Source organism: Crocodylus siamensis, chromosome 3 (genome assembly GCF_052110815.1).
Source record: "Crocodylus siamensis isolate JL-2025a chromosome 3, ASM5211081v1, whole genome shotgun sequence".
Classification (NCBI taxonomy): Eukaryota; Metazoa; Chordata; order Crocodylia; family Crocodylidae; genus Crocodylus; species Crocodylus siamensis.
The window spans coordinates 131,448,193-131,467,338 of NC_143397.1; the positions used below are offsets into that span (position 1 = coordinate 131,448,193).

Genomic DNA, 19,146 nt, shown 5'->3' on the forward strand with positions numbered 1-19,146 from the left:
TTTCAAAGTGGCTGATTTTTCTCATTATCAGCAAGTACTTCTGCAGTCTTCTGTGACAGAAATTCAAATATTGTTTCTATTTGTATATCCATGTAACAGCAAGTTACGCTTCAGCTCATTGGGTTTTCCCTTGCATATTAAGAACACAAAAAAGTGTCAAATTAGCATAACACCAGCTAATTAAAATATATAACTGCAGGAGGTAGAATTGTATTCCGAGAATAGCCTGCTTCTTTTATATTATGTCTATTTGGTATATTTATAAAAGATAAAAAGCCACCTTGTAAGCAACCTTTTGGATTTACTTTTTTCCATTTGCTTTTTTTACTATTAAAATTTAAATGTGAAAAAATACTTAATATCCTAAGGTTGAAAGACCAAGCTCTTCCAAGTCAGAACATTCCAAGTGCTGAAATTACTCATGCAGTTTGCCCATATGCTGCATTTTATATTGCTCTTTTCCTTGTTAAATATAAATATCGGTGGTTTATTTTTTGCTCATCATGTAACTCATAGCATATTCCACATACAAGGTACAGGAGAGACAGTGTGGTTGAATTCAGGTCTCTACAGCAACCTTAATATTTAGTATCTCCATCCAGAGTGTAATCTGCCCCCCTTTATATTAAATTAACACTCCCTTGTCATGCAGAGTGCCACATTCATGTCCTGTCATAAACGGCTAGGTAAAGAAGTGTTTGGGGGATAAAAATCCAGCAACAAGCCTCATGCACTGGAGTATAAATCATAGTTCCTGACACTGCTTGTGCAGAGCGTTATGGTCACTGAATCTCCCGAAAAGTGGAGAAAGAATCTTCCCATATATTCTGTTCCCTTTGTTTCATTGTTCTGCAGCAACATTCCTCTCCAGGTAGAAAGCAAAGGCATGGCAGGGCATAATTAAGCCCTTTGGGCCAGGGTAGTGTTACCCTTCATTAATACGGGATCGGTGTATTCAGTATATGGTCAGTTTAACTAAACCATTGAAGGCTTTGTCCTTTTCAAGAATTCTCAAACCTCCCTTGCTCAGTTTTAACTTTTCTAGCCAATAAAATGAAACGGTTTTTTCTTTTACCATTTCAGTGACTTATCACTATGAGAAAATGCCAGTTTATGTGGGTAGAACAATTTATAAATATGGCTCTGTTAATCACTAGCTAATTGGTTCATTTGCTCATTATTGCCTGTTTTATAAATAACCTACGCTTGGAAGGATTAGATTTTAATTGGTAAATGTTGGCAGAATTCAGTCTCAATTTTTAAAAAAAAAAAAAAAGAAGAAAAGATGAGAAATAATTTCCTTAATTAATAATCAAGTGAAAGCTAAAAACATATTTTGCAGTGTTAGACAACTGGTATATTTCTCTTAAATCTGTCTGACAACAAGAAATGTGTCAAGTATTATTAGTGCTGCTTTTGGGAACCTCTGCTCCCATGGTTACTAAATGGTGAATGGACACTTCTTGCAGTACAAATGTAAACATTTTGTAAACGTTTGAAAATACATAATGCAGTTAGCCATGAGTATCTTTTCTTTGTATACTTCTATCAACACTCTTTGTCTCTGCCTGTTGGGCCATGATAAAACCTCCTGGTAGCAAAGAGGCTTTAGGGTATTATGCATTAGAGGGTACAATGTGAGGGCTACAGTTCTTGGGGGAGAGGTGTTTTTCCAAACTTATAACCAGCACATGATGAGAAGAAAGTACAAATGGCTGGTTTTATTGCTAAAAATTCTCCCTTTTAGTCAAATTGTGGAGAACAATAGTATCCTGGTGCAGTTATGTCCTATCTGAGTTGGCTTGGAAATTGCAGCTGACAAGAACTACCAGACATTATGACTTCTCCCATGGAAAGACAAGATACTGGAAAACATGCAGGAGAACAAGAGTGTCTCTATAGGTTTCAGATTTCAGTCTCACCCTTGACAGTAAGATGCAGCATTTTCCAAAAAACATCAGTAGGGCTTATGCTGACTTCCATGAACATCATAGGGTCATAAGGAAAAGTAAGAAAATGAGCTCAGTCAAAAGATCTTTGTTCCACAGAGCTAAAACTGGATAAATGCAGTGTTATGTCTGGAGTATAAAAGCCTTTATTTTCTTACTATTGGCTTTTTACTTTTATTCCCAGAGGATGTTAACATGAATTTTAAAGATAAATTTATACATTTCCTATTTTATTTCAGCGGGCATTAAATAAAAAAAAGTTGACTACAAGTGAATTCAGCAATAAAGAAAACTCTGATGCAAGCACAGAGCATGATAAGGAAAATTCTTCCACCAAAACTGAACCGAGAAGAGTTAAAATATTTGATGGAGGGCAAGTATTATATTTTTTTTAACGATGCTATTGGGAGGATAATTATTTCTTAGTGCTAGGGCTTGTATGGAAGTCTGACATCCTTTCCTATTTAAGTGTATCATAAAAAACAAATCTCATGATCTGTTCTGTAAAATGTTGGTAAGAGTTTCCTAGGAAAATGACTGGTCATATTATGCTCCATAGGTGGGGAAGAATTAAAAAAACAACAGACAGTGTGTTTCAATTTTTCCAAAGGAAAAAACCATGTCAGGTTAGCTATAGATGCTTTCCCACTATATAGGTATTTTCCCAATATTTTTTTCTTTGTAAACAATTGTTATTGTCACAGTTATGATAGGCAACTGAAAGGGGAGGTGGTCTGAGTGACAAGCCATGGTCTGCAATCCAGTCTCTGATTAAGAAGGGCTGGAGAACTCTTAATTTAACGATTTTTCTGTGGAAGTCTGTACTCAATGTAATAGTCAAAGTACTGTAATATTTTCTACCAGGTGGCAAGCTGCTAGTCAAAGCTTAAGCAAATTTTTGTAATGCCATTGAAATATTAAAAGGTTGGGAGAAACACCAACAGAACAGACTAGGTGAATTGAGTAATTGGTAGGGACTTTCACTTGCAGGATGCTTCTTTAAATCCAGTTCAAGCAAATGGTGAACATAACTTTTCACCATATGCTGAGAGGAATTGATTTTGTTTGTCTTGGCCCAACTTCTCTTGTTTTAGGACCCACTCCTCAAAAAAATAAGCACCCTAAATGAAACTCTTGATGAGCCTCTCAGCAAAGAAGCCAGTTGTAATTGGATTTGACTAGGTTAAGATCCAGTAGTTCTCCAAGGTGTTCTCTTTTTAGCACTTGCTTTCCGCTCCCAACAATGTATGGGCACCTATACGTACACCTGCTGCAACACATGCTAATTAGCATGCATCAGAGCAGACTCAATCAAGTGTGCTGATCAGCACACTCCAGGAGCCTCAGCATCACGTGTATTTGGTGCCCTGTGCTTCGGTGGCAGGGATGCTTTAACTAAAGCTCGTTGAGTAGGCTTTAGTTAAAGTGCTTCCACTGCCATTTTGAAGTGCAGGATGCTGAATGCACAAGCAGCTGTGGGGGCTTTAATTAGTGTAGCTCCTGAGAGCCACTAATTAAAGCCCTTACCCCACCTTGGAGCATATTTAAAGACGCCCTATGCTTTTTGGAAGTGTGTGCACAATTTAGGCACGTTTAAGATAATGTTTGAAATCCTTAAATGCTTTGTGTTGCAAATCAGTCCTTTTTAATGAAGGCAGTAAGGCATAACTGTAAAATTTTTGTTGGTTACTTACCTAAACTTTAAATGCCAGATTAGCAATAAGTACTTTCATTGATAAGAGAGAGAGTTTGATTTTGATATCATTTGTTTTTCATTATGTCTAGCACTCTGCTTATTTTCACCATAAATCTAACTTACTAATGTAAGACCATAGATAGAAGATTGCTCTTTACAACAAACTATTATGGTATTGTTATTAGGTACAAGTCAAATGAGGATTATGTGTACGTGAGGGGAAGGGGAAGGGGGAAGTATATCTGTGAAGAGTGTGGAATACGTTGCAAGAAGCCCAGCATGCTGAAGAAACATATCCGTACGCATACAGATGTCCGTCCTTACCACTGCAACTATTGCAACTTCTCTTTCAAAACTAAAGGTAAAGGCACGTCTCACAGTTTAGTTTTTTGGTCTCTTTTCTTACTACCTGTAGTTTTTCTTTTGAGAAATCTAAACAGCAGAGTAGAACAAGTGTGTGAAATAAGTGTAATTACTCTAAGAACTATAAAAACTTGTACTATAAATCATTAACATCCATTCTCAGTGTTGTGAAGGATCTTTAACTTGTTATAGTTTGTGCTGCTTTCAAAGAATAGAAGTTAGCATACTAATATTCTGTATAACCAACATACGTTTCTCTTTATGTTTTTGTTTTGTGGGCACAGATGATTAAGCTTTATTTTTAAATTCGCATGATCTAGGTTCACATGTACTGTATATGTAATTAGATTTGCAAAAGACTCGAGGCCTGATCCATCTTAATATTTCCTTTTCATTGGATTGTTCAAGAATGTGGGCATCCCACTTTACTTATTTTAATTCTATCATAGACATTTCATGATGTGAAGCCACATCCATTGTCCTGGCCAAGATGAAATGCGAAATTAGCTGGGGAACTTTCTTCAGGAGCAGCCAAAGAGGCTGATAGGGAGGCACATCCCCTTCCCCACTAGCCTCACTATCTAGGAGCTAAATGGGTTCTTGCATTTTGGAACTATGTTTCCAGAGCAAGGGAATGAACCTTCCTCCAACCATTTAAATGATTGGTCCTCTCCCAATGCAGTTGTTTTCTTGCATACAGAATTCTTTTCCTATCATCTGGTTGAACTGTTCCCTTTCTAATTTTATTGTTTGTTTACTTGTGAATTCTATATAAAAAATTATACTGACATTCTCTTATTTTAGCATGTTTATCTATTCTTACATAGAGGATTTATGTAGGCTGTTCTGTTATAATCTGTGGTGTATTATAACATATGCACAAACTACCTAAATGAGAAATGCATGATAGAAGAGAACTTACACCAAAGTATGGAAAATTACATTTCTAACAGCAGTCTATAGTATTATTTACAATAGATTTTCTGTGTGCAACACTAATGTAATGCTATTTGGCAAACAGAATATAAATGAAAAACAGCAACTTTTTGTATGGCTCTTCATGTACATGTGTGACCTTCTGAAAAACTAGGTTATCATCAGGGATCCAGGTTTTCCATTTCCCATGAAAAAACCCAGATTTTTCCCTTTGAAGTGAGGAAACCACAGGTTTTCCCTTGCAGGCTGGCAGAGTCCCAGCCTGCAAGGAGCTCCTTGGGGCTGGGGGGTCAGGGAGGGCGATTGGAGGCAGGGGGAGCCATGTGCACGTGCACACAAATATACCTGGCAATACAGCCAGGCAAGGTGGTGGGAGTAGCCTTGGGAGCTACATACTGATGATAAATCCATGGGTTGGAGGAAGGTTGGAGAGCCAGGGCTTGGGGACTGTCCAGGGGGCTGTGTGGGAGTGTGTGTGTGTGTGTGTGTGTGTGTGTGTGTTAGGGGTGTGTAGACGGGATGTGTGTGTGTGTATGGAGGGGATGTGTATGTGAGCACAGGTGCCTACTGGCACTGGGGGAAGGTATCCGAGTGTCAGGGGGGTCTGAGGCAGCACTCAGTTCCACGTTGTTTCCAGCAGGGCCTGCACAGAGGCACCTGCCCCTCCAACAGGGGAAGGGGGAAGCGGGGAGCTGCATGGCTGAGCTGGCAGTGGCAGGGGCTGGTACCATACACACAGGGGCAGGGTGGCTGGGAGATGCTGCCTGGGGGAAGAGGTGGGGCAGGGGACTGTGGCCAGGCTGCTTGGTGCAAAGCAGGATAGTATCAGAAGCATCCCCACTGCCTCCCTCTAGCCCATGCCGGGGCTGGACTTGCTCCGCTGCTGCCCACAAGAACCAGAGTTGCTGCCACCACCGCTCCCACTGCTGCTTGGTGGGCAGAGGGTGCCTCACTTCGGCAGCCATGACTGTGTGGCTGGCACAGGGGTCCCAGTGGCAGCAGTGCTGAGTCTCCCCACCTCACCCTGCTCCAGCCTCCTACACTGGGTCCCACCTGCTGAACCATGGAGGCAGCTCCTGCCCGGTGCTGGTCTGGCCAGGATTCAGCCCTGTGCCCTGCACCCACTGCCAGCACAGAAATATAGAGGGGCCTATGCCCCTCATGCCTGCTGGACATGCTGACAGTGGTGTCACCTATGACCACCACCCCCTGTCTAACATACCCACCCCCGTCCCCACACATATAGCCCCTCCCCCACACACTGGGGGCTCAGGGTAGCTAGGGGCCCCCTCTGGCAGAGCTGGGGGAGGCAGGAAACTGCAGGTCAGGAGTGAAGGGCATCAGCAGGACTGGGAGGTGGGGGGGCTGTGGTTGGGAATGAGTGGCGCTGGTGAGGATGCAGGGGGCTATGGGTCAGGAGTGAGGGGGCTGTGGCTTGGGAATGATGGCACTGGCATATCAGGGTGGCTCAGCACCATAGGGTAGCGGGGTGGGGGGGGCAGTTGCAGCTGAACCTGCATCCTGGTGGGCGAAGGGAGCGGGGGAACTCTGATTTTCCATGATAAAAAAAGAACAAAATCAAATGCCAAAATATATAGCTATTTAGAATTTATTTTATTATAATGATTGAAACAGTGGTAGGCTCCCAAATTGCTTTAAAATTGTAAATCTATCAATAAAGCATTGTGTTCAACTGATATAGATAGATATACTGGTGTTTCATTGTAATCACGGAAAATCGTGGATTTAGGGTGTGTTAGAGAATTATGGATTTTTTTATCAGAGAATTTTGGATTTTTTAAATGGAGAAAATTACGATTATATAGTGTGATTATATGCATTTCTGCATACCAAAATGTGCAGTTTTAGCAGTGGTCTAGATAGCTTGGACAACTGTAGCAGTGAGGATTTTAGGATCATAGGAAAGTAAGGCTGGAAGGGGACCTCACAAGGTCATCTAATCTAACCTCCTGCTTTAGCTACAGCTGCACAGATTTTATCATGGGCTGGCAACCAGAATACAGGCCCTGTAGGCATCTTGCTGAAGCCACCATATCCCTGTGGTTACTTCCGGGGTCTCCCATGTTAAATCGATTTAAAGCTAGCATGAAAATACCTCACTTGCTGCAGCCACACTTTTTTTCATTTTGCTTGGCAGACATTCCCTAAGACCCTTTTGACAGTGCCCAATAGTACTGTCTTATGGTAAAGTTAGTTAATTTACTGTGCTCTGTTACCAGTGCATGTGTAGACTGTGACACTTTACTGTGGAGCTAATTAATCTATTCTGCAGTAAAGCACACAGTAGATGCACCATTGGGTGCATCTACTGGGAAAGGTGACTGGAGCTATTCTGAAATGTGTCCAATATAGAATTTACCAGTGATTCTCAACCAGGGTGGTGGAAATCACATAATTAAAAAGATAAACATAGAGATTTCAAAGAAAAATCCATAGTTGTAGTATTTCTGAATTAATTGCAACAGAATTGCTCTGTTCTTTTTCTGTAGTCAAAAAAGAAATGAACACTAAGAGTTGGTATTTTCTAAGGAGTGCCTCAAGTCTGCCCAGGGGTGCCTTGATCCAAATAGGTTGAGAACCACTGGAATAAACAATACCTGTCTTCCTACGTTTCTTTTCCTAAAACACTTCCTATCCAGTTTCTGACTAAAGTCAACCTTTCTGCTTGTAACACCTGACAAAAGTTACCACTCTTGGGGTTGTGCTACTAGCTGCACTGAGGAGTGAGAATCAGACTCATATTTTCTGTGCAACACTACAGCAATTTGATGCTAAGGCAGTGGACAAGATATCAAATCTGTAACATCTTTCAGAGAAGTTATACAGTTAGGCTTTTGTGGCAGAAGTCTGTTGCTCTCATGAAATCACCCATCCTAGTGTAAGGTAATCCAAAACACACTTTTCTGTAAAAATAAGATGAGATGAGCTGTAAACATTGAGCCAAGATTGTTCTCTTACCTGCATTTAACCTACTTACACTCCCTTTCATGGTCCAGGTTTATACATTTGCCAAGTCAGTCCATAAGTTTAAAATGCATCTTAAATGTTGATGATGAGTTAAAGTTGAATGGAACAACTACTACAAAAAATGGCTAAGTGACATAAGAGTTAGGGCTGTGCGAAGCTTTGGTAGCCTATTCGATTCAGAGGAAATTCGGCCTGTTTCAGCAGCTGAATCTCCAAATCTGAATCGAATCGGTAGATGCATTAATCTCTCCGAATTGAATTGGAAAACTCCGAATTAATTTGGAGATTTGGCCATAGACTCTACAGGCAGGCACTAGGCAGTGCTGGTGGGAACAGCCGGACAAGCTCCGACTTGAGCCGGCCGCCCCGGGAAGCTGGGGGAAATGATCAGGGGCTGGGGGAACAAACAGGGGCTTCCCCAGCTCCCAGTTCGATTCCCCAGATCCTAGTTTGATCCCCCAGCTCCCTGATCATTCCCTTCAGCCCCTGTAGCTTCTCCCAGGGCTGCCAGCACTTCCTGCCTTGCCCTGGTTGGGGGGGGGGGGGGGGGGGGGGGGGGCAGCCAAGGGGGCAGCCAAGGGAGCAGCCGGATGAGCTGTAGCTTGAGCTGGCAGCCCTGGGAGAAGCCGTGGGGGCTGAGGAAAATGATTGGGGAGCTGAGGGGAATGATTGGGGGTTGGGGGAACAAACAGGGGCTCCCCCCCAGCTCCTTGATCATTTCCCCCAGCCCCTGCAGCTTCTCCTGGGGCTGCCAGCACTGTCTGCCTCGACTCTGTGTGGGGGCAACCGGGGGAGCAGGCAGACAAGCCATGGCTTGAGCCGGCAGCCCCAAGAGAAGCTGTGGGGCTGAGAGAATGATTGGAGGCTGGGGGAATGAACAGGAGCTTCCCGCCAGCTTCCAGTTTGATCTGTCAGCTCCCCGATCATTCCCCCAGCCCCTGCAGCATCTCCCATGGCTGCCAGCACTGCCTGCCTTGCCCCAGCAGGGGGGCAGCCGGGAGAGTGGCTGGATGAGCCACGGCTTCACTTGGGCTGCCGGCTCAAGCCAGGGCTCGTCTGGCTGCTCTGCCAGCTGCTCCTACTGACACTGCCTGCCTATGTAGTCTGTGGCTGAATAAAATTTGGTACTGAATATCTTCAGATCTGTATTTGGCCAAATCAAATTGGGACAGTGATTCAAGTCACTGAATCTAATCACTGTCCCACCGAATCCAAATCCAAAGGAAATGCTTTCTGCTTCACACAGGCCTAGTAAGTGTCCAGCTCCATACAGAAAGAGGCATAGGGTTTTTTGGGTGATTTTATTTGTATCTCAACTATAGTTGGTCAGAAGTTTTTGAATGCAAAGAAGAATGCCTCACCTCTCACATACTTCTGGGACTATTGTGGCTACAACTTCTACTACCCAAGCTCCATAGAAAAAACTTAAACTTACTGCGTGCGCCTACACAAGATGCTACTGTGCAGTAACTGGAGTTATTGCACAGTAACACCAGTGAACATCTTTTAGGTGATGCTACTGCACAGTAGCCTAATAATACTATGCAGTAGCGAATTAACACTGTCCATGCTGTGACGTGCTAATGCACAGTATTTTTTGGCTACTGCACAGTTAGTGTCTCGTGTAGACATGCCTCTTGTGTAGTACTTAGTAAGGTCACAAGCGCTCTCGTTTCTTCATCCTCCCCCTCCTCCCACCCCTTTTCTTTTTCTTGTTCCTCTTACTCCGTATATTTAAATACACATGCAGGTAACCACATCCATCTGTCTGAACAAACTGGGTGGTATGGTATGGCGGCAGGAAATGGAGGGGTAAAAAGTGAGTAGTGTTAGGCAAAGCAAATGTAGGTGTGGATGAGGAAGCATGAATGATGAATGCGAGTGAGGTAACTGCCTCTACTGTTTAGGTAGGAATTGTGGGAGAGACAGGAAGAGATTTTGGATGTATATGCCTTTTGAAGCTCTCCCAAGTGTCTTTGACATGCTCCAGAGAGTGAAGGTTAGAGAGTTATTGTCAAAGGGCTTCAAAAATTACCCTAAAAAAGAATATCTTTGAAGCACTTCATTTTGAAGGAACTTATTGAAATGTCAGTACACACTAAAAGTCCTCGAGCATCCTACAGTGCCCTGCACCTCATTCCCACCCCTTTCAGTGGGAGGTAGGAGCAATTAAACAGCCAGTGAGCGCTCTTCTGTGTACTTGGCTGTCCTCAGAAACCTGCAGTGGTTTAGCATACATGTCTTCATGGTCATTTTGAAGGGCTCCAAGGTAGGAGGGTAGGGATGCACAGCTATGAAGTGCACTGCATTTGAATCACTCTGGAATTTGGAGCGCCTCAAATAGAGTGCCTTGCCTCAAATGGAGTGCTTCCCTATCCATACACAAGGAGACAATAGCAAGTCTCCACTAAATTCACGACCTACTGTACAGTCTCACAGGATCACCTTGGAGTTAAGTTAATGTACGATGTCTTCTTAATGAACTTCAACAGCTGGATTTTGCTAAATGATTACTTCTTAATTAAAAAAAACCAAAACAACAGATGGAAAGCATTTCCATCGCTCTCAACCTCCTCAAACTCAGATGTAACCAGCTGCTTCATTTAGAGCCCAATGCAGCAAGCTATTGAACCATATGTCTTTTTAAGCACATGGTTTAAGTACATTTGGTTAATCAGAGATTTAGGGTGTCATTCTCTTTCCATTTCATTATCTGTGTGTCCTTATACCTAGTGGACACAGAGAACCAACTGGAAATAAGATGCCTCCCTTAATATGTGACATGGGTGAGTTCATAACCAAAAAACTAGGAGATAGGATAAGATTTAAAAATGATGACTTCTGTGCCTACTATTCTTGTAGCACTATTACCTCCAGCTGTGATCTCAGAAAACCTCATATGTCAAATAGGTTTAGGGCTAATCAGGACTTGGGTAGAAGATTTCCAAGAAAAATAAAATACTGCAGGAACTGGCATAGGCAATTCAGTAGGTGTGTCAAAGCCTACTGCTACATAATGATGTATGGGTTGCTCATATTGCTTTATGATGCCATCTTTTTAAATGAAATGTCAGGCTGGGGCCCTGACTAATTCTGGCTGTTAAAAGATGCCATGCCAGACTTTGCAGGAGTAGGTTTTCTTGGCTAACTTCCAAACTTAAGTAATTAAATTCTGCCCACCTACATTCCCTGTCACTTTAGTCGGAGAAGATATTTTTATTCACTTCCTGTCCCTAGACTGTTGCTAATGAAGTAACTTGCTTGCTTCAGTCACAGAGGAGGTTTTTCAGTGATTGGTGAATTGGTGCTTATAATCCTATATAGCTTATTCCTGCAAGAGATGGTTTATATGTTCTTTCTGGTGATGATTGCTTTTTTTTCCATATGAAGAATGGAACTGATTATTGACTATGGTGTTCTAAATGACTTGTACCACAGGATAGATAGTTACTATATGACAGGAATTAGGCTTGCCTTTATGAAATCCAAGATAAGTTCTTTTAATGTTTTTATAATTAGGTAAAATTAATTTCTTGCCATAAGCCCACCATAAGGCCAGCACACCTACTGAAGCAGGATTTAAGTGATGCACAAGATTTGTAATGATCTTCTATTCAGAAATGAATTTTATACTTTAAATCCTGAGTTTTTGCTTCTGAATCTACAATTGAAAGGGAGTAAGTTAAAATAGAGTCTATCAGGAGCTAAAAAAGGCTGCAACCTGTGGTCATTTGTCAACCTAAATTTAACAACAGTCATTCCATTTTATGGATTACCATAAAATGCAATGCCTTTCACAGTACAAAATAATGTAATTTCCAAGGATTTCTGTAGTAAGAACTGACTGCATTTAGTACAGCCAGAAAACAACAGAGTGTATGACATTAAATGTCTGAAAGCTGTGGGCAATTTACCCAGGAAGGAAAGGTTCCAGTACAAAATCGAATTATAAATATAGTGATATTTGTATCTGTGCAGAATATGAGAAGCTTATGGGTGTGTATTTAGAGAGCAAGTAGTTTTTGTTTTTCTCTTCAGGGAACTTGACTAAACATATGAAGTCCAAGGCACACAGCAAGAAATGCATGGATTTGGGAGTCTCAGTCGGTTTAATAGATGACCAGGATGGAGAAGAATGTGGTAAGGATTTTTAAATCTTCCTTGTTCCCCTGCTGCATTACGTTTATATTTCTGTCACCTTAAACATCGACTGTTACTCACCCAACGTTTTTTACTTCCATTTGAAGGAAGTACTGTGGTGATAAGCACCGTAGGGTGTTGACGGGCATTCATTTCTAGTGCTACAAAGTGTCTCAACACTTTGTGGCACTACAAAAATGTAGTGAGATGGGGGGGGGGCGGGGGGGTGTATACTGGAGTTCTAGCCCCCTGGCTGGAGAGTAAAAAAAAGTCTCAAAGGCATGGTCTTTAGCCGGGGGGGTGGGGGATGGTGTTAAGGAATTGCTTCTTTGCTCCCCCCACAGGAGACAGGCTGTCTCCAGCTGATGCCATGTTGGCCATAGCTGGAGGCAGCTGAAAGGGCAAGGGAAAAACAATTCCCCTCTGCCTGCGGATGAGAGGGGAAGGGGCATGCTTCATGCCCCTGCCCCTTCCCCGTAACAGCCATTAGTAAATGGGACCAAGCCTGGGGCAGCAACTGGGACTGTCAGGTACAGCCTGCAGGAGAGAAAGTGGGTATGTTCTTCATCCTCACCCCCTCCATGCCCCTGAGACAGACAGATACCCACCCCCACACCCACCCACTCCATTTTGGCCAAACCACCTGTTCTTGTGGGGACCATGGCATCTAGAAAGACCTGACAGGTTCCCTATGGGATGAGCACCTTTTCCTGGTGTTCCTGGGGAGCAGGTTGAAGCTCTCCTTAGCTACTGCCTTTCCCCACTGGAACCAGTATTCTTCTGTCAGTGCTTCCCTATCCCCCACCCCCTCACCCCCAACTGCATGAACAGGCCCAGAGAGTTTCAGGGCTGCCAGACAGCCATGGCAGCAGGGTCTCCACAGGGGTCCCTGGTGTCAGGGAGCTTCCCCTCTCCCTCCCACCCTTCTTTCTGGAGGGGCAGAGGGAGAGTGCAGAACTGTAGAAAAGCAGTGTCCTAGGGACCCCCATAATCCCATGTGCACCTGAACAGGTATTACATGTGGTGCTAGAAAACAAGGAAGATGCTGTTTGAAGAGCCTAGCAGTTTTTCTCAGAATCACTAGATTTCTCTGACCACAAACTGCTTGAGCACCCATACATTTCCTCTTTGTGCTGGGATATAGGCATTTTTCCTGACACAAATATAATGCCTGTCCATAGTCTTAGAAATATGATAGGGAAAGTTAGAAATACTAGAGAGATTGTAACAGCCACAAGAATGGATCCAGCACCTGCTAAAACTGTATATTTGGCAGGGAATTGTTTCCAAAATGTTACCCAAATTTAAGTTTGCCAGTTTTGCAGCACCTTGGCATATCAAAAACTATTTTTGTACTTATTTTACTTTTTCAATAAGTAACAAAATGAATGGTTAACAATAGTTGAAACTAAAAATTCTGTATCTTCTTTATGCACCAAAACCAGCCCGTTGAAGAAGATTAAACTATTATGGGTTTTCTAGGGATCCAGAATTAAAAGCATAGTAGACTTTGACCCAACAGAATAAAATGGTTTATGTAGTTAGCTGTACGGTTCAGTCTGAAAAGCAAAACTGGACTTTGTTAACAGAACTTTATTTTGGTTAGGGAAGTTATCAACACAGTGATGGCATTCTTGTTTTCCCATCATCTGCAATGGAATCAACCGTGTGGGTTTTTTGGGGTGGTAGTGTTGACTATGGTATATTTTTCTTGTTAACATTGTGTAGTTTATTGAATTATGGATAAGTTTTCAAAGGAAAATAGTGGTAAAAACAGAACTGAAAGAAACGGAAAGGGCAAGAAATTAATGCACTCGCTTGTTTTCACTTGATAATCAATAGCAGACTGAGTCAGCCAAAGTTATTCTAAATAATATTGGAAATATGACTTATCTTTTTCAGTTAGTGTGACTCAATAATATTTGAGGATCAAAGAAAACATTTTGCCATTTTGAGTGTCAATTATTTATTTCTTATTGAGAGAAACTAAGAAAAAAAAGACTTTAAAACAAATTGCCCTGAACGGATGGAAGCACTATGTATTTTACACTACTCCCATTTAGGAATATTGTTATTTAAAGTTCTTAGTTTCCATATAATGGAATAAAAATGCTGAACCTTTTTAATATATTTCTGTAATTTCATAATCTCACTTGTCCTTTTGTCATACAGATGAGCAAACATCATCTCTTTACTCAGGCTCAAAAGGATTTCTGTGATTAATCGGTTTATATTGTGCATTTTTAAAAAGATCTCATTTTATATTAATAAGCATAGTTACATTTTAAGGTGCAAAATTATCACCCTGCACAAGTAAGCCTTTTCCAGTCATTTTTAGAGCTATAAATCACGTAGTAGGCTACATAGTTTAGTGAATTATTATATTAGGGCACTATGTGTTTGGAAGAAAATTACTTAATAGTATGAATAAATTTAGCTCAAGATTTTGAAAAGAACATTGAAATTACATGGAAGTTAGCTACCCACCATCCTTATTCTTCTCTGAAAATTCAAACCTTAACTCTACAGCATCTACAGTACAAAAAAACCTGTAAAACTAATTGTTGATAAGTATCCAAGTACCAATGGAAAACAATATTTATTGAAAATCCTGCACATACCCAGGTAGGTAAGGAAGGAAACCTTGATACCCAATCATAAATTAACTGATCTGTTGCTCAATTTGATGTATATGAAATGTAAGTTGACTTGAAATTAGCATGATTTCAATCAGGCTACTCAGTAAGATTGATAATACTTTTTAAAACATATAATCATTTCTTCTCATAAAAACTAATTTCACAAATCACTGTTCTTGAAGTTTATGCCAGTCCTCATGTTCCTGGCACCTTCTAAAAGCCAGGGTTGTGAAAGTTGATTTTATGAGTACATGTATAAAGGTGTGCACGTTGCCTCCATCCCAAGTTTCTGTTTTCTCTCCTTGCTGTTGTTCTTTTGACTCCTATTTCACTATTTTGAAATCCTCTGTTAGTTTTATAGGTTTGTATTTTTTCAAAGTTTTATTTCCACATCAGTGGGCATAAGAAGTAGTAGTAGCAGCATCAAAAGTATTATGAGTATTAATATTGTTCCCAGAGTTGGAGTGATAGAACTGCTATGACCCAAGCAAAAAGTTTGTCTTACCTCAAAATAATTTTTTTTGTTAAGTAAAAATTTCAAATGTTTTAGGAAAGGTCACTTATGCACTGTCCCTTTGGCTTAAAAAACAACAAAAAAAGAAAATAAGAAAAAGAAAGAAACCCACATTGGCACATAATTCTAACCTCTGGTTTCTTTGCCAAAGACTTTCTGTAATATTTCCTAGATCTCTGCCTCCTATCTCATTGGTTCCTCCTTGTCTGAGAGCAAAACTAGAAGCAAAATCGCACAAAACAAAGGTTTTAATATTAACATGACTACAACAGCACTTCAACATGGAGGATATTGAAATTCACTATTTAAAATGGAAAATTCACAACATTAAGAAAGAAGGAAATCAAAGAGGCCCATACCTGAGGAAGGGCATTTTGTGTCTAAAAGCAGTCTAACATCTTCCCCAACTACATGGTTGGTCCTATAACAAGTATTAGCAAACAAATCCTGCTTCTCGCATGTTCCCTGGATCATGGTTACTACAATAGTAGCTCAGCACTTACCTTGCACTTTTTATGCAAGTATGTCTTGTGTGGCAGAATCATGTAAAATATAATTATTATCAAAAGCACCCTCCTTGCCTGTGCTTCACAGTAGCATCTATTGCTACAGTTCATGTAAAGCAGAGGTGCTCACCTTCTGGTCCCGTAGGCCAGATCTGGCCTGTGAGGCCACATCATCTTGCCTCTGGGTCTTCCCACATGTCTGAGTTTTTGGTGCCGGGAGTGCAGTGGTAGAATTAATTGCTGCTCTCTTCAGCAAATTATCAGACTATGAGGAGAGCCCTGTGGGCTGGATGCCATGGCCCTGTGTGCTAGATTGAACTGGCACACAGTGGGGCTGTAAGGTGGGATTGCTTCATGGTTGGATCTTGCACTCAGGGCCACATTTAGGGTTCTTCCACACTGACCTCATGCAGTGAACCTGCCCCAGGTGCTCTGCAAATTGGCCTAAGGCCACTCATCTGGCCTGCAGGACTGTGAGGTTGAGCACCACTTATGTAAGCCACATAGCTTTTTGCTTATACTAGTGACTGGATGAAGTTGTGGTAATATTAAGATGTTGATCCTTTCACCTCACCAATGTATTGGATTTCTCTGAGAAGGGGACTCTAATTGACGTAATATATTTAGATTTTTTTAGAAGCTTTTAACAAGGTCTGTCACCAAAGGCTTTTTAAAAAACTGAGTTGCTCTGGGATTAGTGGGAAAGTTACCCTGTGGATTGAGAGATGGTTAAAAGATAGGAAGCAAAGGGTAGGGTCAAGTGGTCACTTTTCAGGATGGAAGAAGGTGCTGCAAGGGATCTAAGCTAGGCCCAGTTTTATTCAGCATCTTCATCAATGACCTGGAAATGGGGGTGCCCAATGAAATCACCAAATTTGCAGATGATACCAGGTAGTTATTCTAGGAAGTCAAATGCTAAGGTGAAAGAAAAGCGACAGAAAGATCTCACCAAGCTGGGTGGGCAAAAAAATGGCAGATGAACTTTAGTTTCCACAAGTGCAAGATAATGCACATAGGGAAAAATAACCTCAACTATGCACATGCAGTGTTAGGTTCTGAACTAGCTGCTGTGACTCAGAAAACAGTCTTTGGAGTTACTGTAGATAGTTCTCTGAAAATGTCAGCTCACTGCAGCGGTGCCCAAAAAACCCCAGTCAAATGTGTAGCACCATTAAGAAGAGGATTGAAAATTGAAAATAAAATAGAGAAAATCATCATGGTACTGTACAAATCCATGGTATACCCACATCTTGCATACTATTTGCAGTTCTTGTCTCCACAGCTTAAGAAAAGATTTAGTAGAATTAGAAAGTGTACAGAGAAGGACAACCAAAATGGTCAGGGGCCTGGAGCAGTTAACATACCCAGAGACACTAAAAAGGCTAGGTCTTTGGTTTGAAAAGGAGAAGGGGGCAGGGGCATAAAGGTCTATAAAAGTGTGAAGGGTGTGGACAAAGTGAGTAGGTAACTGTTATTTACCAAGTCCCAGAACACGAACTAGAGGGCACTCACTGAAATTAATAGGCAACAGATTTAAAACTAACAAGAGAGAGTTGGTTTTTTTTACACAGTGCATAGTTAACTTGAGGACTTATTGCCACAGCACTTTCTGGGGGCAGATAGTATAGCCATGTTCAAAAATGGACGATAGATCTATTAATAGTTATTAAACAGAACTGTTGAAGATATTTCCCATGGCATCTCCTGAACCAATGACAGTGGATGCTGGGAGGATGAGGGGGAAGTAATGAACAGTGAACAAATTACTCAAGATATACATGGTTCAGTGCTCTCCCTCTAAAGCAGTGGTTCTCAAGCCCTCACACCTGCCCCCTCCCCTGGGGTAGCCATGCCCTTGTGTAACCTGTCCCGGCCCCATGGGCATGCACCTACTGCAGCCCATGTGACATTCTGTTAAAACATTTTTTAAATGGATACACATGGGTGGGGGGAGAGCATGTCCTGGGCACTGGCCTGGATGGGGGCGCTGGCTGGGCCCTCCAGTGGTACTCGGTCTCCCAGTGCCACTTCTGGTTTCTCCGCCAGCGTTTCTGGGTTCGGCGATTGGCTGCTGTCTCTCCTCCCCCACCCCCCAGTCAGCAATTGGCTGCAGACAGGGGGAAGGAGGAGGTGTTCAAATGTAAGCATTGGACCCTGGCACTGGAGACCCACAGTACACCGCTGGATACACAGGAAGTAAGTTGTGTGGGTGCAGCCCACATAACACATTGAGACCAGCAAGTGTGGCCCACTATGGCAAATAGGGTGAGAACCACTGCTCTAAAGCATCAACTCCTGCCACTGTCAGACAGGGTACTGGGCTAGCTGGACCACTGGTCTGACCCAATATGGCACTTTTTATGTTCTTCCACCTCCTTGAGTTTCACCAATTTATTTCATTTTTATCCAAGCTCCTCCTAGTATTTTAACACCTGACATCACTGCATGCTTTATTATTTGCTTAAAGAGTTGTCTAAACATTAAAAGTGATATGTTTGTATCCCAGGACCAAATGAACTCAGTCAGCTTCCAATAAAAAAAAAATCCATTGGAGGAATGTGCAAGAAACCCAATAAGGGATAAGTTTCTTCTTTCCCTCAGGCACCAAGAGGTTGGCTTATGTCCTGAAGCATCAGGCCTCAACAGAATTTAGCCTGTAAACTGTACATCTTATTATTATAGTTTATCCTAGCATTTATGATACTGTCTATTCTTATTAGCAATCCAAATGTCTAAGGTTTTTTTTTTGTTGGAGCCTACATAATAACAGTATTGTCAATAAAACCTAATAACAATGACTGCTTCAGCATAGACAAAAATTAGCATTTGGTATTCAATTGGACAGCAGTCTTAAGGGGGAGGGATGCTTCCCCGTTATGAGAGAATGTAATCACAGCTTTTAACATAATCCCCTTTGTATTTGGATTTGTCATCATTGAGGTATTAGTAAATACTTTTTGGTTTTGCCCTTTGTGTTCAAAATCATCCCCACATCTATTTACCTTTCATCGTCTCATCCATGGAATGTTCTTGTCAACACAGTGGAGTTGCAATGTAAGGAATGTTAGTATCTGAATTAAATTGTCATATGAGGTGAACCATTTAGTGTAACAAAACACAACTGGGAGCATCTTTTTTTAACTCCTTTGGTCCAAGTTTTGACTGTGCAGTCTTTTTAATAACATGAAAGTACATCTCAGAATTAAAATAATTTTGAAACTTAAGCAGTATTTCAGGGGTTGATCCTGCAGGCTTGCTTATAGTTTTTAGTTCAATTTGTCATGAATGCAAGGGTTTGCAGACTTTGTAGCAAGTACATTGCTAGCTGTATTACACAAGGACTTTTTAACAGTAAACTCCACTGCTGAGAAGAATTTATTAAAACAGTCCCCATGGAAAAAGAGTTGCTATCCTA

The 19,146-nt window shown here is 41.6% G+C and overlaps 1 protein-coding gene across 5 annotated transcripts in view; it reads left to right on the forward strand.

Annotated features, from left to right (window-relative positions):
- The window catches only part of HIVEP1 (HIVEP zinc finger 1), a 187,912-nt gene that overhangs the window by 148,046 nt on the left and 20,720 nt on the right, over positions 1 to 19,146 (forward strand). For all 5 annotated transcript variants that reach the window (XM_090039205.1, XM_090039206.1, XM_090039203.1 and 2 more), the window contains 3 exons: positions 2,189 to 2,322; positions 3,831 to 4,006; positions 11,971 to 12,072. In XM_090039205.1, coding sequence (XP_089895331.1) covers positions 2,189 to 2,322; positions 3,831 to 4,006; positions 11,971 to 12,072 — 412 coding nt within the window. The remainder of the gene's footprint in view (positions 1 to 2,188; positions 2,323 to 3,830; positions 4,007 to 11,970; positions 12,073 to 19,146) is intronic.